The sequence below is a fragment of the Falco biarmicus genome, chromosome 2 (genome assembly GCF_023638135.1).
Source record: "Falco biarmicus isolate bFalBia1 chromosome 2, bFalBia1.pri, whole genome shotgun sequence".
Taxonomy (NCBI): domain Eukaryota; kingdom Metazoa; phylum Chordata; class Aves; order Falconiformes; family Falconidae; genus Falco; species Falco biarmicus.
This window is the reverse complement of record NC_079289.1, coordinates 95866339-95893719: the sequence shown is the minus strand read 5'-3', so window position 1 is coordinate 95893719 and position 27381 is coordinate 95866339. Positions and strand designations below refer to the sequence as shown.

Below are 27381 nucleotides of genomic sequence, written 5' to 3'. Positions count from 1 at the left end.
CGGTGAGTTATCAGTTTAAACCACAGATCTTTACAGAAGAAATGATTCAGGTGTGCGCTCCCTAGATAGCTTTGAAAATTATGGATTCCTGCACTCGTATTGCTAGGTATGTAATTGGTAGCAGATGTAATACTGTGCAGATCAGCTGTGTTCTCCAGCGGGAGGTTGCTGAAGAAAATTTGTAGCTTGACATCTTAAAGTCTCAGATTTTTCCAAGGTCCAGACCACAACCTTGCAGTTATTAATGGAGCAGAACTTGAAATACCTATTTCTATTTTCCTAAATAATATCTCCAAGTTTTGATAAATGCCATACCAAGAGCATCCCCGACAGCTGGCTGAGCTAAGGAGGAGGGCTGAGCACAGACCCTTTGGGCTCAACACAACAAAAGAATGTTAGTCAGTCATTTTTTGTAAGGTTATTTATACTATTGTCCTTCAAATCCTGGTAGCTGATAATAAAAAAATGACACTTTTTCAGTTGCTCCAGAACCCCCCATCGGTCACTGAGGAAGAGGAAAACGAGCAGGACGTACTCTACCTTTTCCAGCCTGTGATGCAGAAGAATTCTCCTTTGTCTTAGGCTGCAAATGTCCAACCAGCGTGTACTGTTCGGGTACCTTGAACAGCTTATCTGGGCTGTGGGCAACCTCTTCTGGCATTGCCATCAGCGAACGCTCCGAGAGTACCGGGGAGTTGTTGTCATAAGGGGAGACGTCTCCGCTTGAAGCTTTATTGGAGTCCGTGGAAGAATGTCTTCCTCCTGTGGAGTAGGAACCTTCTGACCGCAGCATCTCAGGGCTCCTGAGAAATTTTGATAAACAAACTACTGTTAATAAAAAATGCTTTATGTTCACAGCTACATATGAGTTGTATATAATAAAAATAAAATCAAATACAGAAGTATGACAACAGCTGCTGAAATGAAAACACTTCAGAAGCAGTACAGAGGTGAATTTTCTATGAGTAAAACTTTTGCCATGAAGTGGCCAGCAGAGGCCACTAAAAATCAAAAGATGCTGCTGTCAAGGAAGAAAACAACAAAAAACACACAACCGTACAATTCACCACAGGAAATTAAACAGTGAATCAATTCCTTATGTTACCTTGACAATTTAGCTTGTTGCAAGAGTAAATCTGAGGGCATGATAGGAAAGATTAGTTTGATGCTAAACAGTATGCTAAAATCACTTCTTCCACTCTGAGCACTACACAGTCAGAGAAATCAAAAAAACTCCTTAGCTTGTCTCTCACGCTGTAAGGATGCTCTTCTAGAGCCATCAGAAGGTAAATATTCTACAGGGGACAAAAAGATGTATCTACTGTACTTCTGATGGGGGCAACAAACAATTGGCTCTGCTGATAACTTCTATGTCTTTTACCTTTTCACCTTTACGTCACCAAGAGCATGGTCTGCATTTAATTTTGACAAAAGAAGGCGAACAACCTCCCCATAAAGTACAGCCAAGGCTCAGAGAGACAGCTCTCTTTTTGAAACATGCTGGGAACATTGAGGGAGATTTTTTGAAACGTTAAGATTTTACTACACAGATAAGAGGCAGTCCACGAGTCACTGAACCTCCCAAAGAATATAGAGAAATATTCTGTAAACAAACAATAGTTTTTTCCTGTTGGCACTCCCTAATTTATATTTCTATTACTCATTCTTCACTTCTCTGCACTTTGATCTTTGTTTCTTAGATGCTTATCTTTCGCTTCTCTTGAGTCAAACTACTCACAGTGACCTCACGTTAATATCTGCCCTAATTGACTATGATATGACAGTGGCTCATTCTTGTAAATGTGGACTGAAAATGGTTGGCTCTTCTCAGAGTAAAATCCAAAGAGAGCTTGAACTCAGTAAGCAGCCAAAGCACATTGCTTGTTATGGAACAATAACCCTCTTTCCAGACAAATGAAATAAAACTGAAGAAAGAAAATAAAGAAAACACACAGTAGTAAGACAGGCTAGCCACAGCACACTAAATATTAATACAGAAATAATGAAAAAACACCACTTTCAAGCTGTTCGGGTTTTCTTCCTGGCTGATTTACACATTGCACGTCCCAAAATGTAAAATATATACATCAACATCATGATTACTATTTGATTCAATATGCCTTCCTTTCCCCCCATGTAAGAGCAATCATAAAGCTTTGGGAATGGATCAACTAAATTTCCTCCTTGGTAACTCCCAGCAAGAAATCCATCCCTGAACTGGTCCTGAACATTAACTGGGGCAAACTCAAAACCCCAGAGCTGCCATTTGGCAAAGTACTGCTGTCCCAGGCTTCCTAATGTGCTTGATACAGTAATGCTGGGGAATTATTAAAAAACAAACAACAAAAAAAAAAGTAAATCATGCCCCAATTATGTAACTTCCTATCTCAACTTCTCCTCTGAAGATGAGTCCAGTATAAATTACACTAATCAGAAACAGCCACACACTGAAGATTTCTTGTCTTTTAAGCACGTACAATTCTATCACAAATCTTTTTTTCTCTTTTTATCTCCCTTACTCCTTTCTTTCTGCCCTCCTAGGTTCTAAAAAAGCTTGTACAGTGAGTGTGAGTTAAGATTAGATTTAAGCAATGTCTTGGCAATTTTAGAAGAACCAGAAATACCTGAGAGAAAAAGGGAGAAATGTTGGATATATGTAGGTATCCTATGATCAAATAGGTCTTTCCAGCTTTCCAGACTGAATGTCATCTAAACCTCACCCTGCTAGCATACAGACATACTTAGCAGTGACACCAATAAGGCTTATTGCATGTAAATCTTTGCAGGATCAAAACCTAATTGTGTTACACAGGATAAAGAGAGAGGTATACCACCACTTAGCCATGGCAAGGTAACACAAGGAATAAGGGAAACAGAAATGGAAATGAAAGAATGTGAGAACATAAACTCAAGCTTTGTGAAACACTGATTTCATGTCTTACCTTGAATGATCTGTTATAGTCTATCTCTTCTCAAGACAGAGATCCTGATAAAAATTTACTTGAATGGAAACTGTCAAGTCTTTGGAAAGATCCAAATGTTCATGTGTTTAAGCTCATTTACCGTTTCTGCTAGTAAGCCCACACAATTTTATATATATAATGTCACTTCCAAATTTGTTTAGAAAAAATAGTTTTAAAAATCAAAGAAAATTCCAGTGGACTCTGCCAATCTTACTACAAAAAACTATCAAAATGGATTGAATGCTTTAAAGTTGGAAATTGTTCTCATACATTTGCAGCTTCACCATGCTCTTCATGAACAAAATAAAACACAACTTCCAGAAGAATTTGGCCTGCATCTTTCCAAATAAAGAATGAATTCTCACATATTCCTTAAAACAAAACTTTTGCATCTGTTTGCCTTATGGTTAGAGTTCAGAAGCAAATGGATGTTCACTAAAATTCAAACTTCATCTTTCCCTGCATAGCTGTGAAATTCTCTATCCACATGCTGGGTAGAAACTAAATCAGGAGGCAAACATAAATACTGCACAAAGTACCCACTAGCCTAGATGCAGTCTGTGAATAGGGGCAGATTACAGTGTCCACAAAGAGTAATAGAAGATTATGTACTATCAAATGTGAGAAATGGAAAGGCAAGTGAAGCATTTCCTAGCGGTTATGAACTACATTAAGGAAAAGATTTAAAAAGTGGTTACATACAAACTGAAACTGCAGAAGGAACCTATGTTCCTTCTGCCACATGTGTTCAAAAATACTATTTTTGATTCCAAAACAAAAATCAACTACACTATAAAGGAGTCTTGGGCTTTCCTTTTTAACTGGCATTAACTTCTGAACTGATGTTATCCACCAGAGTCTACTTGCATGGGTGAACTGGAAAAATGTTAATAATAATGACTTCTACCAGGGATATTCCTTCCTACTTTCCTACTGGTATCAAGGTCATCAGAACAGGAAATCCCTTCCTGGTTTTGGCAGAAATCCTTTTCTGTTATACGTTAAAGCTTCTGAGTGGGAAAACAATTATGTTTTACAAGAGGTAAATCATACAGTGATGGTTTGGCAGCATGTGCAGTAGTAATTCCCACCCACATCTGAGCAACGCAGGTACCACTAACAAAACAGATTATTATGGGACTATGACGTGGTTGCTACTGCCATGCAGGGTAGAGGACTCAGTGATTCAAGGAGCCTGTGCAGCTTTGAAAACTGCATTTATGCATACTGTATGGCCTATTGTATGGCTTCGTCTTTGTGCCACAGGTTAGGATGGATTAAAACCCATCATCACAGAAATTTGAAAATTTTGCAACTTTGAAACTCATTTACGCTAAAAGGACCACTAAACATGATAAGCAGTAAATAATTGTAAGAAACATATTTTATTTTTGTGTTAAAGATGTTTCATCTTACAGCTGGAAACCTCAAATTCCATTGTCATCAAGCCAACATACAAAAAAGTTGGGAAGTCATCCACAAAAGCACACTTCAAAATTGCCACCAATGGTAATTAGTGCTTTACCATGAAGAACTCCCACAAATTCCCTGAAACACCATTCATGATGCTCAGCTCTTAAGAGAACTGAAAGTTGAGGATCATCTGAACTGTTGTCCTCTGGGGAGGAAAAGAGACTGCATTTTCTCTGTTAGATCAGAGCAAAGAAAGCATTTGTAATGACATCAAAAGCAGAAATGTGAGGGCAATTGCAGAAGCAGGACCTTCAGAGTGATTAATATGACATTAAAGTCTCGACATTGATTCCATACTCTACGCTATGCAGCCAACTAGCTTTTCTGACAAAGATTGTCTCAAGAATATGTAAAGTTTTCTGTTCCATGGATCTAAATTTAGATCTTGAGTACACGACCAGGAAATTTCCAAGAGTAGTAAGGATGTATTCTGGAGGCTCATTTTTATCAAATCAAGACAAACATCTTCTTGTTGTCTGCTGCCACACATTTCTTACAGGAAAAATAACCAACAAATACAAGCCTCAAAATGGAGATTAAGTTCTGAAATAAATTAATCTCTTAAGAGCATCACACTCCTAGTAGTAACATTAAGCAATATTCCCTCTAATTCCCTGGAATATCTTAACAAAGAAGTTGCAATCACAGTGAAAACATCTCATTAACATTAAGACTAAATAACTTACATGATAGCAGAGTAGAAGAAAAATGACAGTGAATTTTTGCCTATCTCAGTGATATTTCATCTGCCAGTTACTGAAAATAGAGTAAATTGGTACTAGTGCTCCTATTTGGTTTCATAATGTTTTCTTACAAAACCCCTTTTGTCAGTCATGACCAGCTTTGTACAAAAGATCCATTTTCTCCTGTAGGTGTGCATGCTGGCTAAAAACTAAGGAAGCTCAAGGAAAGGTCAACTAACTTAAAGGAAACAGGATCTAACAATAATCTGTTACATCCACAATGACTTGCAACAAATTTGTGCTCAATTGATATGCGTAGCCATATGTGAGATATAATTTTATATAAGCCTTTAAATAATATAGATGGTGAAATCCAGCATGAAGGTTTTTATTAGCTTGAGTTAGAAAGAGTATGATCATTCCAAATTGAGGGCTTAAAGAAAGAAGTCTCTACAGACTTTACCAATATGATTTGCAGTGTCTCTCCTAATTGTGGTCTTGGCTCGTGGCAAATGTGAAACAAGTGTAATAGACAGCTAACACACCTCAAATTATCCTGCATTTACTGTGATCTAACTATACAAATGGTTACTTGTCAGTCAGACACAAACTAACTGAAATTATTTCAGGTCTGTGGTACACTAAGGAAACACACCGAGACAGTTACCACAAATTAGATGATCTGTGATAATTTGCTACTGCATGTTATGTGCTCATGTGGTTAAGTCAACAAACTAATAAAATCCTTTACAACACGATATATACTGCATGTATTTTTGTTTTTAATTTTTATAATTAAGGAAAGCTTTTTCCCCCATGTGTTATACCTCTTCATTTAAAGCCAGGCACACTATTACATTACCTCCAACTATACAATGTTCAGAGGGAGAGAAAAAAATCATAGCTACCTGGCTGTACAAATTCAATTTTAATTATATTCTGAATGCACTAGGCACTTTACACACACAGAGGAAGACAAAGTCCAATCTGTCCCAGAGAGTTTGGAGTCTAGGAAACCTCTTAGAAATTACTTAAAGCAAGGTTGTCAAATTTTGTGATTTTGGGGTCTGACATACTGGGATTCACTAGAATAAAGGCAATGACTGTATTTCCCATGAGAAAACCAGGAATCCTGTTAATTCAAATGTACAAACTCATAGTGTTAAGGCACATGAGTGTAGGCATACATACACCATACACAAAGTTGGAATATGTTATGTATCATAATCGCAGTAGTGATTGGTGTGATTTTTTTTCTCTTCAGATCTTTCACAGAGTTTACAATTAAATAATATCCAAAGAGTCTCCGTAAACCTGCTGTTGCAACAGTTGACTTGTTTACAATGTCCTACGTGTATACAATAGGAAAAGAATGACAAATGGTGAAACATCTAGTTGTGATGATGTTAAGGCACTCTAGGGTGTGTTTCAAGGATAGTGTAGTACACGTCTCCTGTTACTGAAGACTACAACAAACCCAAGAAGACACGAACCAGCAGATTACTAGAATACATCCTGTCCGGTAACAGTGCACTGGATATTTTTATGTACATGTCATTCTGTTCTCTGCAGCAGAACGCAACCTTTCCTCTGAATAGGGAAACAAGGTTTGTCTTTAGAAAACACTGTACAAGAGTCATAATTTCTTTGGCAGAGTCTGTGTAATAGGGAGGATATTTCTACGCCACTGTAGAGAGTGCAGAAGAGCTGTGGATAACTAGAACCTTTTGAATGCTTCTAGTGGGAGAAAGAAATTCCCAGCAGAAACAGGGATGATGAAAAAACAGATTACTCACGATGACTGGGAAGCTTTCCTCCTCAACAAATAGTCCACAACATCTGGGTCAGTCTCTAGCAGGCTAATAAGCACTTCGTTCTGTAGGTCAGGGGAAACCTATGAAGACAACAAAAAATAGTTGGAGATTAATATCCTTTAATTTACAGTGATATTGGTACTATGCTTAATCTAAAAGACCAAGTACAAGTGCATTTATGGAGAGTATATAAAATAAATATTCAGAAGCTTCCACTTAAAAGATAAATTGCATGTAACAACAGGCTGAAAAGGACCAAAGACCACTTCGTACAATGTCAAATGCTGAACACTGTTGAACAGCCCATTGGTATTATTTATATATAGTTATTATATTATTTATATTTCAGTTAGGTACTATCTCTGATAAGAACAGAAGCATCACTCATGTATTGCAATCCCAAAAGCTTCAGTTTAAGGTCCTCACCTTACAGTCCCTATTCACAGGTCTGGGGACGTTTACCGATTTCCATTCCAAGCAACTGTACTTCTTTTCTTTTAGAAAAAAATGTGAAATGTAATTACACAGGAAGGAGAATACTTCTTCATATATTCTGTGGCATTTGACTTATTTATGTCCTCATATGGAAATTGCATGGTTACTGTTCTATCAATAAAGTTCTTAATTTGCTTCATTTCAGTGAGAGCTGCCAAAGGCCAACATTTTTCTAAATTAAGTCTTACAAACATTTAATGTTCAGGTATCCATGTAGCCAAATCCTGAGATCTAGAAGCATTTAAATTCCTGTTTTATGCTCAATCAGAACCTGAGTAATTACAAAGTTAATCTGTCCATAACTTAGATGTATGGGTGGGTCCCTGTTGGATGTCCAGCCTCTCTGGGCTTCAGGTAGTAGCAACAGGCTCCACCAGGATTTGCATCATCTTCTTTGGAGTTTGGCCTTTCTTTTTTGCCACCTCTCTCTAGTGCGCTTTATATGGAGATATAAAGCTATTGATAGCTTCAGCTGCTGCAGGCTATAGCAACATCTCCTGAGCAGGTAGCAGGAATCGCACTCCAAAACCTGCCCAAGCAAACCTGGTACTTCCAATTGTGCTTTACGTGAGTCTTACAAATCCTTAAGTGAGTTTATCCACATCACAGTGGAACATTCAACTCAACCTTCAAAGCACTGAAACAGACGCAATCATCTGAGAAACCTGAACTAACAGCCCAGGTTCACTCATGATGGATAGAACTGGAGGCAAGGCAAACGCAGCAAGCGGTCATCAACTGTGCAATATGCTTCTGGGTGCAATTTGTCAGAGTCTGAATCTCTTGACCTTCAGGTCACACTGCATGGGCCATTTGTGCTCCCTGACATTTCCTGGGGAATAGGAATAGAATTACTAATAGATTCCTCAGGGGAACACCTCGGTTTGGTAGGTATTTAGGGAGTCAAGTTACAGAAAAGGCGTATTTCTTTAAAAAAGGAAATAATTTGAAAATAAATGAAGATATCCATCATTTAATTCAAAATTATCCAAAACATGAGAAACTTGTGTGACCATGTATTCCTTTTTTAAAAATTGTACTTAGCCTCTAAAGCTGGAAGAATATCTTATCGAAAGGCATTGATACAACAGTCTTTAAATAAATTATCTTCTTTTTATAGGAATACAGTTTTGGAAGTCTGCTGCGCTGTAACTTCTCTGTTTAGACAGCCTTTCTATAGAGTAGAAAAAACTCCAGATAAAGATTGAGGATAAAGCAGAATCCATGTCTTCCTTTATATAACTTACTGTTCAGCTTTTTATGAAGTTGCTAAACTTGTAAGAATCTACTGAGAGGACTGTGTCAGAAAAAATATAAATATATTTTCCATTATTAAAAAAAAAAGTTAAAATATCAGTCTCTCATTCCATAAAAATGAATCTGAAAAAGTTCCAACAGTTAGTTCAGTTCCAACTGAAAACATCTGCAAAACCCAAACTTAACAGTTCTATTGTGTTATAGGACTTGCATATTAATTTATGATCCTTCAACCAGATTTGTACTGACGGTGTCCTTGCTAGCTGTCTACTGGGTTTTAGGTTTCCTCCTGTGCAGCAATTTACTTCGGTTAATGAATTTGCAAGTGTAGAAATTACATGCATGTAATTATAAACTTACACTTATAGAGATATTGGTACCTCAGGAAGATGTTACAGAGCTGCAATAACTATTATTAATTGTTTAACTGGAAGTTGTGGCTGAGTAGATGGCTAAGAACTTGAAATACAGGGACAGAAGGGAAGGAAGCCAACGCACTGCTGGGGTAACAGCTGTTCAGCACATACTGGGACAGATCAGCGGGCTCTGGGGTTGTCAGGACTCCAGTAAAGTAGGAGATATTCTGAGATTTGGGGGCTGGGTGCTACATAATAGTCACAGCTGTTGAGACACAAAAGGGTGGAGGGACCCTTTAAGCGTCTCCTTTGTGCTGTCCCTTGCTACTGATGTGGCACAGAGGCAGTGCACCACTGCCTCTGCAGCAGGGAGGCTACTGTAGCCTCTAACAGTGAAAGTAAGACCTTCCAGATACTATGTAGTATTTCTTTGCCGCAGGGCTGGATCTGGACACCAAGAGATGAAAACGCACGACTAAACTGCTGTTCTCCATCCTCTATGCCAAGTCAATGACACAGTGTAGCCGAGTTGTGACTCCCTGCATTCAGCTGCTGGGCACAGTTCAGAGACTGGCAAAGAACATTCCTTTATATATTCCCATAAAACATTTTAATGCATCCCTAAGACTCACTGAAATGGTTAAGAATTGGACATGAGAGGCCTTAACATCATTAATGTCAACGAAGCAAGATTAAAATCCATCTTCTGTATGGAATCCACATTTGTGTATTACTGATATGAATGAAAAATGCTTAATAAAAACAGTCCCCACTATCCTTGGTGGTTCTGACAAACAGAATCTTCCTGATCCACCAACAGGTCAGAATCATTCCGAGGCTGTGGTCTGGGTGCCACAACAAATCTTGGTTTCCTACGTTTTATTTCACAAATGTTCCAGTTTCAGTGCTGAAGCCAATCAGCGTTTTATAACATCCCATACACAAAAGTAACAGGGGGAAAAAAAAACCAAGCCACAAAACCCCAAAACACCTTAGCAGCAATACATTGTATGTTATAGCTGTAGCTGAATGCTCCAGTCCAGATGTTTTCCTTTTTGTAAGCAGCACAAATGTCAAGTATAAACAGCAATTCTGGTTTGGCCCCACTGCTATGGGTTTGGAAAACAAATTGCTGCTGCTTGATTTCAAATGAATGGAGTTTTATTACAATTACATGTACAAATGTGATCTTTTCTTTTCAATGCACCTATTACGAAATGATGCACTGGGCTAATTGTTTTCAGAATACAAAGAGTCTCTCTGTGCTGCTGCTGAAAGCATGAAAAAGATGAAATAAACCCTGGTAGAAGCTTTATAAGATAGTAACAATAAGCAATTTAACACAATCAAGTATCATGTGTGTGCTTAGATATTACTCCAGAAACAGGCAGAACTTGCCATGTTGTTTGCTAAACTATGTCAATGGGAAGAGGGAAAGCACCCAGAGACGCTCAGCTGTTAGACATTTCTATAAATTTCACATCAATGTAGTTCAGCTTTCAGGAGAGCATCTGAGATAGGTTTGTCTTTCTATTATACACAGCTAGCTTCTCATTTTGAAATCTGATTCTAATCTCCCTCCACAATCTGAAAAGCTACTTTGGAAAACAAAAGAAAACTACTTTTTTTTCCCTGCACACTTCATTTAACCTTCAGATGAAAATGCAAGCACTGAAGAGATAAAGGCACAAATTCATCACAATTAAAAGAGACCATATGTAGGTTAGTCTAAACCTAGCCCCACTCTTTCCACACTGAAAATCAGAACGTGTGCCTAAGTATTAAGTACCGAGATGTGGCTGTGCTGTAAAATGTTCTTAAAGAGAAACAATAAGAAAACTTCAAGTATTGCAAGTATGCTTATTTAAGTATTATTTTAAACTTGCTAGTGCCATCCATACTCTGGGCCAGCAGACCTTCACACAGGAGTGCAGTTCTGTCACTGTCTTTTCCTGCTGTGAAAGGAAAAATAGCACCTAAAGTTTCCCCAAAATGTGAAAAGATTTAAAAGAAAAAGAAAAGAGAAAGAAAGAAAAAGAGAGAGAGAAAGAGAGAGAAAGAGAAAGAGAGAGAGAAAAAGAGAGAAAGAGAGAAAGAAAGAGAGAGAAAGAGAGAAAGAGAGAAAGAGAGAGAAAGAGAGAGAGCAAGAGAGAGAAAGAAAGAGAAAGAAAGAGAGAGATTGCTGAGTGTCTACTGGAACAAGAATAAAAATAAAGCAAAGGATGTAATGAAAGGCAATACAGTGTGAGGGAAACAACGAGAAAACCACAAGAAGTTCATTTGAGGCTAAGACTGATAGGCAGAGCTCGTGACTGTTTTCTCATGCTCTTCTCCCTGTTGAAATCTGGTAGACACCTTCCCCTTCCAGTACTATGTGGCCATTAGTCTCACATGCCCACAGTCCAGGGTTGTCCATCTCCCATCAAGGTATCCAGCACGAAACTTTGCCGGAGCAGTGTTCCTTCTGCTTTGGGAATCGATCTCCTCAGTGTAACATACAGTGCTGCTTAGTTTCAAGACACAACAACCAAAGCTATTTTTGCCTTTTCAAGACTGCTGATTTTGTTTAGAGGTGTATGCCTATTAAAATGAAGGCAGGCTAGTACCCACCACTAGGTCTGACTGGACTCTGCTACCCCAGAGCAGGGCATTCTCAGGCACAAACCACATTGATCTGACCTACAATTTTATAGACAAAAAGAGGAAAAGGTAAAGCCACAGAATGAACTGTCCAGCTGACTGCTAGGCATGAGGAATGTGATTTATCTAAGCTGCATCTTAAGTAAACAACATGTCCAAGTACAAGGTCATCATCCTTTTTACGAAGAACTTCCTTGTTTCAGCAAGAGAACAGAAAGGAGCTCAGGACCTGCACAGATTTATGTTTTACTCCTCTCATCCAACTGACAAATGAGAAAGCTTTGTCCTTCCTCCCCGTCCAACCAACAAGAATGCCTTTGGTAGGACAGGATGTTCCTTAAATTAACCAAGGATCTCTCACTCTCTGCAGAAAAATTGGCTCCCTGACTTCCAAAACTGATAGTTAAAAGGTCATTTTCAGTCTTGCCTTCAAAACCAATGAGCAATGCTGGTGCACTCTTTGGTATACAACTGAATAGCCAACCTCAGCATTTCCACAGACAGAAACCTTCTAAGGAAGATACTCTTCTCTACGTAGAAACCATTCCAGGCAAGATATAAGTACGTATTTTTAATACCGTTGCTTACTGAAAAGCACTCTCCTCAATAGATGATTACTTTTTCTACTAATAATAATTGACCCTAATCTAATGCAGTTTTGACAGTTTATTTCATCCTAGTCTACTAATACTAACCAGGTATTTTTTTCATTTCACTTAAAAATGCATAGAAGTAATGTGAAGAAATATGCACCTACCATGAAAAGGGCTTCATAGTTTTCAATCATCTTTTGTACGACAGCTATGATAGCAGTACTCTCTTCAGCTCGAGCTGAGCTCTGAACTGAGAATTCTTTGTCTGTAGATTTCTGCTTGTGCAACAAGTTAGGGCCAAAGATGGTAGCCAGGTTAAGTGATGTCATTTTGTTCCCAGTAATCTAGAAAACAGAATGCAAATGAGGTGGTGCCTCCCAGGGTCTAATGTATACAGATATGCATGCACACACATCTACACACACACACACATTCTCTCCCCCCCTGCTGTGATTTGGCAGATGCTTCATTCATCAAAAGCAAAGCCGAGTGCTAGTCAAATAAAAAAAATTAAGAATTTTCAGAAAAGTTGAAACACCTTCTTTGGATGTCTCTGCAATACTGTGGATTTTTTGGATATATTTTCAAATGGATTGGAGAAACAGAAGGTGGAAGTGGTGCCTACTCTTAATTCCCTGGAAGCTTGTCAGTGGCATACTTCTGAACTTGGGGAAACCTCCCTCCTACTTCACCATCTCAACATATTACTGTCTCTTAGGACCAAATACTGAAAACTGTTAGCTTTCTCAACTAGCACTCATGATTTGAAACAGATACAGGAAGGGAAAACACACTTCTGCCTGTTTAAACAGTTCAGACAATTAAGAGAGCATGCTCATTATTTTTATTTGTATTTTCCTGTCTTTTTGCTTGCTTCCTAGAACATGTCAAATGTTTACTTGTTGGGTGGATTTTTTTTTGGTTTGGTTTGGTTTTTTAGTTTTTCCTTACTTTTATAACTCTGTGATTAAAGAAGCAATAGTAACCTAATTTTGGAGAAAGTAGAAAGCTAGGAATACATACTAGACTAGAGAGAAATTACCTGAAAAAATGTCATATAGGTTATTAAATCAAAATTTTCATTATCATATTTGTGATTAGACTACTTTTTCCCCTTCTGTTCTTTTAACAGAGCAAAAAACAGGGGTCATGTGCTTCCTTTCTGTGTTTCCACTTGGTTGCTATTCTGGGAATGCAGAAGATGCCAGCAGTTTGCCTATATAAGACTGTAAGTGAATTTCAGCTGCTGACCCAGTATTTCTTGTAGGTGTTTGGTTTTTTTACAGAATAAAGAAATATCACAAGAGTTATTTTTCATTTGTTTCAGTTACATTTGAACTAATTAATTTTAAAAAAGGACTGGAAGAAGCACCAAAAAGAGGCAGTAAACATTGCATTTCAAGAAATGGGTGGTATCAAATTAAGTTTTTCAAAGTAGTAGTATAATTTTGGGTTTTAAGCTGGTTATTTACTGAATACTCTAGTCAAACTTACAACTGTGCACTGACTGTACCCAGTTTATTTTTTTTACAGAGCTGAACTAGACAGCATAGAGATGACAGTAAAAAGAGCTTTTCCTTTTATTGGTGGGACTGATGCGAAATCTTGGAAAGACATCAGCACTAAGTAGGCGCATGGGCAGTCATAACGAACATGTTGGCTCTTTGTTTTAGAGACTCATACCAGCATGACTATTAGTATGGCACACTCCCTTATTTGTGCACCGTGCACCTGGCTGTTTTTCAGGTGACCTGCTTTTTAAACACTGTCAGAGTACTAAGCCACTAAGGACGCACAGGCACACGGTGCTTCAAGTGTGCCAGGGGCAGCTTCTGGCTGGGCCTGGATCTGCATGTGCGGGCTGTTTGTACAAACAGTGAGTCTTAAGGGCAGCCTTGGGGCATCCCTTAAAAAAATGCTTTAAACATATCCACTGAAATTAAACGAATAAGTAATTTTAACAATGTTAGTCATCCATCTTCATCTTTTGTGAGAGAAGAACTTTTGAAATCGTGAAGAGGGCCTGCGTGCCAAAGCTTGGCTGTTTTCCTTCCAGTGATAGCAAACAATCTGATAAAATACTTTCTCTTGCCCTGTATGCCTTTATTCATCTAATGATTCATTAATAGCTTAAATAATTGTGAGCAGAATACTGTATTATCTATAAAGGTATCCAATTGCACATAATATTCCTGATACTCACAAAACTGCCAAGATAGCTTACATAAATTTGTCTTGCCAAAATACCTGTAGCAGAGCTGATCTACTGTTAAGAATGAAAATGCCTTTAATTCAACTATTGGACCAAACCAACTCTCTTAAGCAGCATCCTCTAGCCCTGCAACAAGATCCTCTTGGGTACATTCCAGAACCAACAGAGAACTCTTTGCAGGACCAGGGGGACCACAGCCTTAGCTGGCTTATACATGTTTTTAAGCACAGTAAAATTGTTAACAGGCTGCTCTTTTTAAATGTTTTCCATCATAGCGGTGTAGTTTGTTATCAACTCCTTGCTGAGGACAAAAATAACAGCATTTAAAGTGGATTTAAAAGCGCAATAGGCCTTGAAGTCACATACAGCACATCAGAAGTTAGGACTTAAGACAGAAATTTGGCAAAAGCCAGTCTCAAAGTGCCAATTTTTAAAACCAGCCAACTGCAAAAGGTGTCCAAATCTGACAGAAGTCACCATGGTTTTCCATCTGGAAGACGAAATTCTCCAGGAGTTTCAGAAGAGTCTCAGAAGTAACCTCAGAAGTAGTCTCCACTGCAGTTCAGAGGACAGAGAAGTCCTTCCCACAGATAAACCAGTACGATTTCGTCAAGCAGTGACAGACTGTATCTACCTCTTTCAAGGCTGAGAGTTGCCACCTTTTGCAGAGCAGCCCACTAGTTCAAGCATTTTTCCTGGCTGAATGTGGCAAGCCTGGATTTTCAGATCTTCTGTAGTGTGAATGGCGCAGATGCACACGCATGAATGAATGCTCAGCACAGTTCAGCCACATGGCTATGGGTGTTCTTGTCTCTGTGGGGTGGGTGCCCTCCAACCTCTCCACTGAAATTGGTCCCAATGCAACAGTAAGGAGGCCAGAAGGAAAACAGGCAAAGACGGACCCTGACTCCAACTAGTGATCAAGTCTGTCAGTTGCAAGGACACAGTTGGAGTTCCCGTCTGTATTTTTTATTCTTCACTACCCAGTGCACACACGGAAGTTAAGGTAACCCAGAAGTGTACTGCTATGTCCAAAGGTCATATAAGAAAGCAACAACAGAGAATGAAAAGAAAATGAAAAAGCACACTCTGGAATGCCTGAGACTTTCCTATGCGAGTATTTTTTCCACAGAATATAATAGGATAAAACAAGGGTGGGGATGGATGGCTAACATTAGATGTTCTTAATAAGGCAAATTACACTGTGAATCTCCCAAAGGAAGTGGTGGATGCTTTACTAATTAAGTCATATAAAAATTAAACTTCCACAGCCCTAAGAACTAAATGGCAAATGTGGAGGCAAGAATATAAAATGTCTCCCACCTTTCAGGGGTATGCCACCATCGTGTTTGATTCACAGCTTTAAAGATCTCTTTTCTGATCATTAATTAAGCAAAGCCAAAGGACACAAGTGACTAGGACTTACCTCCTGGCCATCTTTGTCTGTGGTGTCTTCTGCGTGGCCAGCCACTGTGGAGAGGAACTGCAGCAGCCGGTGCAGGGTATCGCAGTTACAGGGAGGTAGAAGATAAATGAGAAGCTGTAAGGTGCTTAGCTGTTCATCTGGCTCTAATACTAAGAGGGGAAAAAATACATTCTAAGAAAATTACTCCAACTAACCTAAAGGCAGAACAAATACACTGTTGCCAGCCCAAAGGAAGGCATAAGAATAGCTTTGTTTAAGGATCATTTTCCTTATAATGTCCAAAGAAAAAGAGAATACTCTAAGGAATTATCAAAGGTGTAACAAATACTGTTAGGGGATTTTTGCCTTAGTTGGTCAACTTTTTGTTCACAGGCTCATAGGATGTTTTCTCAGCCTATAAAAGAGCAAAATCCATGTTGCACACTTCATCATTGTCACTGGACACAAAAATTCTGCTTAATTTTCTACTTACTCCATGCACTTAGGTATAGTTGCTGGTATATACCAGGCACTGTGGGGAAGCGTTCCAGTCAGGTTTACACTCTAGTAGTTTTAAATGGGTTTTCTTACAATTTCACATCTTTCAGAGGTACTGGGAGACTGGAAAAGCAACTAGAGATATAAGGGGCATTCTGCAACCACCATCACTTTAACCATCTGAAACGCAATGGTAGCTAGTGACAAATGCGGGACAGAGGCAGGATCTCAGAAATGGGGGCTTGAAAGAATCTGAAGAACACATATGAGGCAGCAGTTTAAGCTTTAAGGGTCCAACTTTACTTTGCCCAAAATCTGTGACTCAGGTCTTAGGCAACACATTTGGGAGTACTTAATACGATGGCTTTGAGGACCATGAACTACAACAAAATTTGAACCTTTGAAGCTAGGTTTGTGAAGCCAGAAAGGAATTTTGGTCAGTAAACAGCTCTAAAAATTAAAAGCATTAATGGTGCTAAGATACCAGGATTCAAATGGGACTCTGTCATCGGCTATTGCTGAACCAATGACAGGGTCAGAATTTAACAGGTACACGAATCACCTATATACAAAGGCAGAAATAGGTATAATAAGTTAAATCTTTGTTGTTTTAGTTTTATGGGCTATAATTACACAATATGAAAACCAAGGAAAGACCTCAGCAAATTTATACTATACAAATATTTGGAGGAAATCAAGGGTAGAGTATTAAATGCAAAGAAAAAAAGAATATGGTTAGTAGAGAACAAAGAATTCAAACAGGTAAGCTTTTGAAAATCACTACATCAAGACGCTGTAGAGCTCACAGAGAGTGTTGATGAAAGGTGTATAAAGTTCTCTGGTGAGAAGCGGGTCAGGCATGTCACGCAGAAATTCCTTTAACAAAGCAGCAACATCATGAATGCTGTGCTCTTCATCTAATACAACATCTATGCCCCGGTCAAACTCTTCACGTAACTGAAAAAGATCATGACACAAAACCACAGTCATTTGTTGTCCCAATTAGTACATCCCAACACAGAAAACCTCTTAAGATGTAGATTGACTCATTTTCACTTTCCAGCTTGGACATGACTGGTTCTTGGTAAGGTCAAAGCTGTAATTCATGTCTAATTGCTGGTTATTCCATGATATATAACTTAAGGTTTGTACCAGACTGTAATAAAATACAATTCTTTCTTTCCAGCTAATATATGGCGCACTTTTATGAAAAAAATGTGCCCAAGTAAATATAATTTTTGCAGAAATGTAAGATTGATATCAAAGGTAGAAACCAGGGAGAATAAGGAGAACTGCAAGAAAGGCTTTCTTATACCATTTATTGCATTATTCCTACATTTTAGAACCAGAAGGACTAAAACTGCATTTCCAAAAATTAATGTTTTCGTACAAAAAAATTAATAAATAATGTTAATATCCATCAAACTCACACTTCTCTTGTGATTTAAGACTGTATTTAAGCATAAGCAGTAAGCAGCCAGGTTCACTAAGACTTCACAGCAGCATTTATCCACACACATCTTGTTCTGCCTTCCTAATTTAGTTATATTCACCAAGTGATCATCAAGGAGTTAACAGACAGCAAGCTAACACCATTATGAGGTATTGCTACTCTTTTCCAACTACAGTCCTCAGACAAATCCTGTATAATTCAGAGGCATCACACATCCCAAAGGCATAAGAATCCCTCTCCCACATCCAACATGCATTATGAAAAGATAAAAGCCTGCCTTTCTGGAGAGATTTCCCAGCACCAAGAACAGAATACTTTCTTCAGACTGAGAGCTCCACCTTTTACTCTGTTCCTTTTGAAAACAGTCAACATGTTTTAAAACTGTTTCCTAGGAAAACTCTGCATCTTTGTTAATATTATGAGGTATCATGATCTCACACATATCTTCTCAGAGAGTAAGCATATCCAAATCTTACTAAACAAGAGGAAATTTGAGGTACACACTTTCTTTACCAAGATTATTACAGACATCTCAAAAAGAAGAAAGAAGGTAAGTCACAACCAAACTATGTGTCTGTGATAATATGTGGCAAACCTTGACCACAGACAAATCTATCTTGAGTGTGTATAGTGTGGAAGAATGCAGAAAATCCCATATTTTCAGCTGAAAACACGCTTTCATAATGGGCGTGAAAGGTATTCTATAAAAACTACAGCCTCCTTTTTTATTTACTAAGACTACTTTTAACATTATTAATATCAGTTATTACTAATAATGAATAATTATGTTTATGAAGATCAGACATTGTTCTTCATGCTTCCCCCGCTGATTTGCGGTCAAAGATTTTCCAGCACCAACTTGGGGATTTCATTCCCAGCTGAATTCTGCTCTTCAGACTGGTGGCAAATGCAGAACATCCCTGTGGAGCCCCATAAATTACCTCTATTCAGAAGATTGCTCTGCAATTACTGCCCCAAAGCAGCTGAGGAAACAGATTAGCACTGCATCAGGAATTCAGACTTCCCAAATAGCTGTCTAAATCATAAATCGCTGTTACAGTCTTGAATATGGCACTTCTGATTTGATATCCTGTAAGGCCTCAGAGAAGTCCTAATTAGCACAGTATCAGATAATCATTGGTGAAAGATGGACACATTTCAGGTCCAGGTACCACAGCTGTTAAAAACTGTATTTCCAGGTTTAAACTTTAGGTCCCTCAGACTTGATTCACAGGGAACAGTTTCAGACTTGTGGAAAATATAGCTGGTGAACTACAGCACCCACTCCAGCTTAAGATGTGAGAGCTGAGGACATCTGTGCTGAGAGAAGGGATGCAAGAGCAGAGCTCCAGCCGTGTCACTCCTCAACCTCAGGGTCTAGCAGTTGGTTCACCTGCAGAGCTGCCACCAGGTCACCAGGCCTGGCACAGAGGGCTGCCCACCCTAAGCTCAGCAACAGTGCTCTGCTCAAGCATCTGTATAGTTCCTGGGCACAAGCTGGTACCTGGCATCCTGACGTACCAGACCTACCACCTTAAGTCAACGCTAGCTCAGGAATCTCTGTCCTACACCCCGCTGTATATAGAGGCAGCAGTTTGTAATAGATGCACTTGTCCTAAATTTTCTCTTCCTGCTCACCAAACAAAAACCCTGCTGGCACATGCATTTACTTATGTATTTACTGCAACAAACTACAGTTGAAATAGGGTATTTTATAACTGCGGGAGGAAGGGAAACAAAGCTATGCCTACTTTCTACACCAGAAAAACTAATGAACAGCTGCAAAAGCACAAGAAAATCTGAGTACTGGGTTTGGCTTTCCATGGTTCAGAACATGAGTGGAATTTTAATTGAATCCAGACTTTCCCATGTGTTCATGTTGACAGCATTTATTATTGTAACTGCAAAGGCCAAGCTGATGCTTCTATGTTGTTTAATGAAATATATTAGTTCACCTAGTTCAATAAATTAGTCCATGTAATAGAATACATAAATACCCAAATCTCTTGATTTCCTCAGCTTTTGAGAACACAGTAAAAGGAAGTGAAAGTCATTAATGTTTGAAGTGAGGCTTCATTTACAAGTAAATGATACAAGCCCTCTGCTTTTTCCCCAGAGGTGTGATGCAATTGTACTCGCCCCTGAATGACAATGTATGTTTTGACATTGAAGCTTGTAATGCAAATGACAGGCAACTTACTTTTCAATACTTTAGTTCAGTGTCGATCTAACAACTGCCTCTGCAGAACATGAATGATTTTAGATTTGTGTTATGCCAGCCACTCAGCAATAGAAACTGCTAGAGAATAAACTACAAATCAGTAGGCTACACGGTCCTACCAGCCAGAATCGAGTCAGTTTAGCCATCCAAGGTAACCTTCCAGAGTGCCAAATGTTATGCTGTGCAGTTTTTGCAACAAAGAACTATTACTCCTGGGATCAGATGCAGTCAAGCTTTCTTTTGCTTTCTTCTATTTGATCTTTTTGGTCTTACACTTCCTGGCAGGGGTGTTTTCCTGTAACTTTTCATCCCCTCCCTAAGCAACATGCAACCATTAGCTGCTCTCTACTGCTCTAGCTCAACATGTATTCCCAACTTCTGGGAATAACAATGCAATATCTAGGGCTGAAGAAATACCCACTTCTGACTTTGTCTCTGGAACCTAACTGTACACCATGTTTACTTTTTCAACATTTGGCTGAGATGGGTCTGCTCTGACCTTCAAGTTTAACGGGTAAAAGAAAGGTGATATTTTGGAGCAACAATATGAGGGTCAAAGAGATTGTTCTGTACTTGCATATTTTCTCATACTGTGAATTTTCCAAAAAAGATTTACAGTTTGGGTTTACTTTGGGAGCTTCAGCTGTTTCTGAGATAAAACTAGCAGCCAAGGTTTTTTTTTCCCTACAGTGCAACCTTTGGAAAATTTCATTGCTGTAGTCTATTTGGATCTCCAACCCTGTGCTGCTTCTCCAGAGCAAAACATACAGAGACTGTTAAACTGCTGAGAACCTGACAAGAATTTCACCAGATGTAAAAGATGGCTGGAAATGGCCTGTTGTGAGCCACGAAAAAAACAATAAAGTCACTGACCCAGAAAGCCTGAATTTCACCAGGTGACGGATGGGGAGGAAATCACTTAACAGAAAGGAATCAAGTTTGTTTGTATCATAGCTGATGAAGGAAAAGTGTATCCATATCACTCACCTGTCTTACTCTCTTTTTTGAGCTTCCAACTCTGAATATTCCTACTGTCTGGAGACCTGCAAGTATAGCACATCAGATAACTGTTTTGTTTCATTTCCTGCTGAAAATTACATTAAACCAAAGCAATTTGGGCTAAATGTGTACTTAAAAGAATAAAAAACTCACAGTGTATTTCTCTACAAGCTCATACTTACCATGCTGAGGCAAAACTCAGTTGTCTTGGATTAAGAAGCCATCCACTGCAGTTTTTAAGAATCTCACATCACCTAACCTGCAAAATGGCATCTCAGTGACATTTCTTGTGATGCCATTTTGGTAGTGCCATGGCTACTCCATGAGGGACAGAGGTATGCAGAGAGGGAGGCACTGCTCAGCGTTTGGAGGTGACATTTTCAGGACTGACATCAAAGGAAACAGGCAATAAAATAACTAAATACTTGGGCACTAAGCTGTGTCTTTGGATACAGGAAGCAGCTGCTGTTTGGGGTTACCTGCTGGCTCTGTAGTGCCTGTCAAGACAAAGCTGAGAGTTTCCTTCAAAGATGTAAGTAGAGAACTCCGGCAGATTATGAGGGGGAAGAACTCTACCTGGGAGTTGTGTGCAGTTTATAGGGTAGGAAGAGCTATTATATAGAGAGAAAGCTATAAAGAAGTAGTGTTGTACTTCAGGTAAAGTGCAGGAGGTGTGCATCTTGTGTCGTTTAGACTTGAAGTGATTTGGAAATGGGTGTTGCCTGTTGTTCCATAAAGAAACAGCTCAAAGCTTCCTCGAGCCCTGTAGATACTATATACTATGATACAGAATATCAAACAAACAATAACGTAGTTGTTGAATGGGTGAACTTTGCTGAGTAACAGAAACTGAAAAATTTGAGTGTAAATACCACCTTAGAAGTGATGTGGTCTTTAGCAATGAGAATGTTGAATGGAAATCTTAGCGCCTTAAACCAGCTGTGTACATAACATCATTTTACAGTTATACATTTTTTTTGCAAAAAAGATTAAATTATCTATTAGCTTTGACAAGTTTACGGTCTAACAAAAGTTACTCTGCAACATTCATTTTCTCTACTGACGTACAGGAGATACAACCTTGCAAAACAAATGCATTTTAACAGCCATGAAGCTACATTTCCTTGCTAGAGATGCATAGCTTTGCAGCAGTTTCAAATTTTTATCAGAGAAATTCTGATAGGATGCTGCCTTTTAGTTTTTAGTCTTAACACAACAACTTGCTTCAAATATTCTCCTGTCTTTGGTTAACAGAAAATTACACTGATGTAAAAACATTTAGTAAACTCAGGAACATTGGCAGGGAATCATCTGAGATGGAGATACTCATATTGGCCAAAAACTGGAGACTGGTTACCAGCTCCCGCCCAAACATACAGGATTTGTTTTACACTGCGGGTCTGCAGGAAGTAAGCCTTAACAACTCTGGTACATGACCTCACGGAAAACGGAAGGTGAACAAGGCCAGGGTCTTTTATGGATAAAAACAATCATTTTTTGTCATATAATGTTCAAAGTGATCATTTATAGTATTTGTGAAAAATCCCTAGGTGATTTGCTGCTGAAACATTGGCCTAAAGGACTTATGCATACAGGCAAGTATTTTCAGTATCAGAAGCTTGGTCCATCACATAGTCTGGAATGATGTTGCTACAGGACTGTTGCTAGAAGAGAAAGTCATCTACTATTCCTAAAGCCAATGAGCAGACAGAAGTGTCTATCTTCTGCAATCTTTAAATTTCTCGTCAACCAATCCCAATGACTGTTTTGTGTATGGTGGATGAAACTGAAAAATGAAGAATATCAATTATTTGCCCCAAATTATCTCAGATTATTGTGTCATGGGGTACTACAGCGCACTCTTAGAAAATCCACAAAAAATATCATTTTTTTTTAAAAGGAAACTTTACTGTGAAGCAAATATTTTAGTAAAGAATGTTGTATAGAAAAGAAGTTTTGTTATAACAGTGGGTTAAGTGGATTAAAAAATTTATCAGAGATGATCAAGTGACATAAAATCACAGCATTCAAAGGATATTAGCTGGACGGCTTTTTTGGCTGACTCAGACACTTTTATGTTACCTAAACTCAGCTACCCTTGCTTAAAGGGACAGAAGTCATTCATCTCAAACTTAATCGTCCCCGCACTTATTTGTCAGCCATGGTATCTAGTATCTGTAAAAGGCTAAGAATGACTCTCTTCCACAGCTTGTCTTTATATATGTGTAAACAACATGGTTTTCAATTATGTGTTGTAAAAGCGTAGCATTGTTGTTTAAATAGCAGTCCCTCATCTGCAAAAGCCTTTCATTCAGAGTCAGTAAATGATTTTTTTTCTGGTCAAATTACGTATAAAATGCATCATTGGGTGTTGCAGTCACCATTACTTAATGGTTTGTTTATTATCAGGCCAAGTGATAATTCTGTCTTGCTGTGGCCAAGTTATTTCAATTCTCATTAAAAAGCTTTGTAAGACTAACCTACATTGGGAGAGATGTTGAACAGATACCTTGATTAACTATTGTTTCTGTATTACAGAAAGCTGGTAGGAGGCTTGTGTCTGGACGATCATGAAGACATGAGGGGAACATTGGCAGGAGCTTATAATTCCCTTTGGACAGAGCAGGCTTGAGCCTAAGGCTGGTCAGAAGGACTCAAGCCAGGGACAAACTGAGTAGCCAGCCTCCAAGCCTTGTAATGAACAGGAAAAAGCTTCTTGGAGCTTAATATAATTTCACACAGGATTTTTTTTCTTTCTCTGAGCCTCTACCTTGAAACGCTGTTTCTAGTTGAGTCTTGCACTGTAGTATAAACAGCTAAGTTAGCTCTTATACCTTAAGATTCACTGGTGGCAAAGAATGACTCCAGCCTGACTGGCACATTTCAGAATTTAATTCTCGAGGTATGAGTAAACCTGTGCCAAGAGCTGTTCCTGCAAAGCTGAGCACTCCAGTATGAGATGAACCATCTCCAAGAAATGTCCCTTCCTCCACGCTGCATGGGCCAGTTTGCAACCTTGTAGAACAGATCCTTACTTTGGGAAGATATATATGTAATTATTTGTGAGACAGTATCTTCAGCAAGAGGCAAAATAGGAGGAAAAGTGTCTGACTTTCAAAGATGTCCTTGCAATTGGAAGTATATGCTTGCTTCTCAAAATACACATTTATTTATATTATAGTAAAAATATATCTGCCACTCCTGGGAAAACGAAATATTCTTACCATGCTTTTCCAAGTGCTGGCAGCAACTATCGACAAGCCGGGGAACCTGCCTGTAAATAGGGTTCAGGCTTAGTTTCTTATCTCTTGCCTTTTCTTTCTTGCTCTGGGCTTCTGCTGGCAAAGAGAGCTGGAGAGCCTCCAACAATCGTGACTGATTGTCATCAAGATCTGTGATAGAGTCCACAGACATTGCGCCCTGTAAAATACACGCACATGAACAATCAGTATGGCTGGAGAAACTGAAACACTGCAGGACCTTATCTAACAAGACTTTTGCCTACCTTTATTTTAAACAAACTAATAGAAAAATACAATCTGCTACACAGTTTTTATGAATTAATGAAGTTATAACACCAGTGTAATGGATGGGAAAATCACAATGGTACCAATGCTATTATTACCATGCTACAAGGAATACAAATTAGATACTGAAAAACCTAAACGCTTTCCGCTCACTCAGCATACACTTTTATTGTTCTAGGCCTGCACATACTGCAGGACAAGGATGAATCATGGTCTTTCTGTGCACCTCAGCAATATACTACTTATGTGTACAGGGATACATACACATTTTAACCCTGATTCCCTACTTCTCCTGTAGCTTAGGACACTGCATCAGTGAAATGATGCAAATAGGTTTTCAGCCATACACCACATACAGTTCACTAACAACATGAATACATACAACTACATTATCGCAGAACTCACAGAACAAAGACACAGCAGAGGGATAATATTTTTTAGATAATTCTACGTTATGTATCAATATTTAAAAATAATTAAAATCCCAATGAAAGTTTGAAAACTATGTTTGGGTTACAGCAAGGCACAGAAGTTCAAGCAGCCTACAAAAGATAAAGCAGTAAAAGCAGTAGGAGGTTTATGGCATGCTTCAATGTTCACACTTGAAAAGTAAGATATTTTTTTTTCAAACCACAAGACTACCATCACTTCAAAATGACCATTTCCCTCAATTGTTATTTAAATTTACCAAGTAAAAACATTTTAGGGGGCATCTAGGCTTACAAGTTTTTCAAAAGAAAAACACTGGGTTAAATTTTCTTGCCAAAATGAAGGATACATTTTACCATAACATAAAATGTACTGTACAGGGATCCAGCATGTCATCCTAAGAAATACTGAAGAAAATGTAAATTCTCATTCAAAACTTTGCTGACAACTCTAATTTCTTAAAAGCACAATGTTCTGCTGACGGGCACTTCATAGACTGCTGGTGAGATCTCTATGTCTACTAAATGAAAACTGTACAACTGTGAAGGAATTTCAAGCTCTAGAAGTATTTTCTTCATCAGCCTAGACAAATGAACTTCACAAATGTTTCCAATTCATACACAACTCATACAAAGTCCACTGAGATTTCAACTGAATTTAAAAATTTTTAGTTTACAATAAAAGCATCTAACTTATCAGGTATGGTTCTGTTTCTTATAAGTCATGGAAGACATAAATAAAACATACTGAAGTTTTTAAAATTTTTTTGGACCCACATCTCTAAAAAATTACTTGACCCTTTAGAATGCAACTTTGACCTTGATTTCTGATGTCTCTCAGAAGTACGTTTGCTTGATTCTCTTTACCATTTCCTGACAAAAGGAAACAAAAAACCCCACCCAAACCAAGTAAGAATCTCTGGCTATGATCCATGTGTGTCAAATTCCAACTGAACAATTTTTTTCTATTTTGTTTTTAGACTTTGGAGTTTCAGACATTAAAATTAGCTGACCGACACTGGAAATCCTAACACCATCCTCACCGCTCAGCAACTACGCAGTTTCTGTATGACAGGTGCCCTCCTTTAGAGCCTGCCTTTACTGGTCCTTCCCTGGCTGCAAAGCATCCTCTCCTCATGAATCATTATTATCACAAAGTCACTTAAGTCGGATTCAGATCCCTAAAATAGATGTAAATACAGTGAGTTCATCATTATCCTTGGGCATTGTATCAAAGTTGTGGATTAACTGGTGCACTGAGCTGGCTTTAGGAAGAGTGACCTTGAGTTCTGTGGATAAAGTACAGAACTGCTTGTCAATACCAAGGCCAGCTCTGGTTTTAAATTTTTACGTGCACAGGAAAACCCTACCTACATACTCCATGGATCCAGCTCAAGCTCAGCCAGACCCGTATGATGGTTGAGGAACAATGCAGATCATGCACATTGCTGCCCTCTACTCCAGGACTATTAACACAGACACAGTGCTACTTGGACTACAACATCCAGAAAGAGAAGAAAAATCAAGTTCCATCCACTAGGTGTTACCTTTACACATAACTGATACCAGTCTCTGCTCCACCATGACAAGCTCAAAATCTAAATTAACTGGGCAAGTCTTAAAATAAGTACACAGAAACATGAAGGAATGTGGAGATTAAAGAGGAGATGAAAAAAGCAAAAAGAAAACCAATACCAGAGGACAGTGTGGAAAAAAGGTCAGGTGCAGCTTTTCTTCACTTTCTAAGGCTCATAGAAGACTTTTTCTCTTTTGAAAAGATGAGCAATATTACAGAGTATGTATGGGGTCAAATACTATCCATGGCAGATCCATTTTCACTCCATACTTTATGCTACTTGAGCAATAAAGCAGTATGACTGAGCTTCTGATACTGGAATAAATTCTGGCTGCACATTTTGTATTTTTATATATGTGTATATATATAATAATACATTAACAGAGAGCCAGAATATGCTCTATAATAAGCATACAGAAAGTGCCTTGCTGGATGACCAGGGTCTCAACTCCCAACTGCTTGTCAAAAAATCCTACACAGAAAATACAGCAACAGTGATTACTATCTAGCTCTTGGAGAAGAAATAACCACAGCACTCCTACCATGAGCTCTGCAGCCAGCATTATCTTATATCCCTTACTGAAAGCCTCAGCTGAGTGTTAGAAGACTCAGTGGAATACAGAAAAGCAAGTGACAGAGCTGCAAGTAACGTGAATGGTACAGTGGTAAACAATCCCTCTAATTTAAGTTTAAGAGGACTGCACTCTAGGTGTCCGTGCAGCATTTGTGTGAGAACAGGTTGTATCAGTTGCATGTACTAATGAATCGCTTTTATTTTTTTTAAGCAT

General features: G+C 38.6%; 1 protein-coding gene across 7 annotated transcripts in view; it reads right to left on the bottom strand.

Annotated features, from left to right (window-relative positions):
• The window catches only part of ARHGAP6 (Rho GTPase activating protein 6), a 336203-nt gene that overhangs the window by 4899 nt on the left and 303923 nt on the right, over window positions 1–27381 (bottom strand). For all 7 annotated transcript variants that reach the window (XM_056328242.1, XM_056328245.1, XM_056328243.1 and 4 more), the window contains 7 exons: window positions 24287–24482; window positions 21051–21106; window positions 17196–17346; window positions 15913–16061; window positions 12439–12618; window positions 6916–7013; window positions 541–803 (listed from right to left, as the gene is read on the bottom strand). In XM_056328242.1, coding sequence (XP_056184217.1) covers window positions 541–803; window positions 6916–7013; window positions 12439–12618; window positions 15913–16061; window positions 17196–17346; window positions 21051–21106; window positions 24287–24482 — 1093 coding nt within the window. The remainder of the gene's footprint in view (window positions 1–540; window positions 804–6915; window positions 7014–12438; window positions 12619–15912; window positions 16062–17195; window positions 17347–21050; window positions 21107–24286; window positions 24483–27381) is intronic.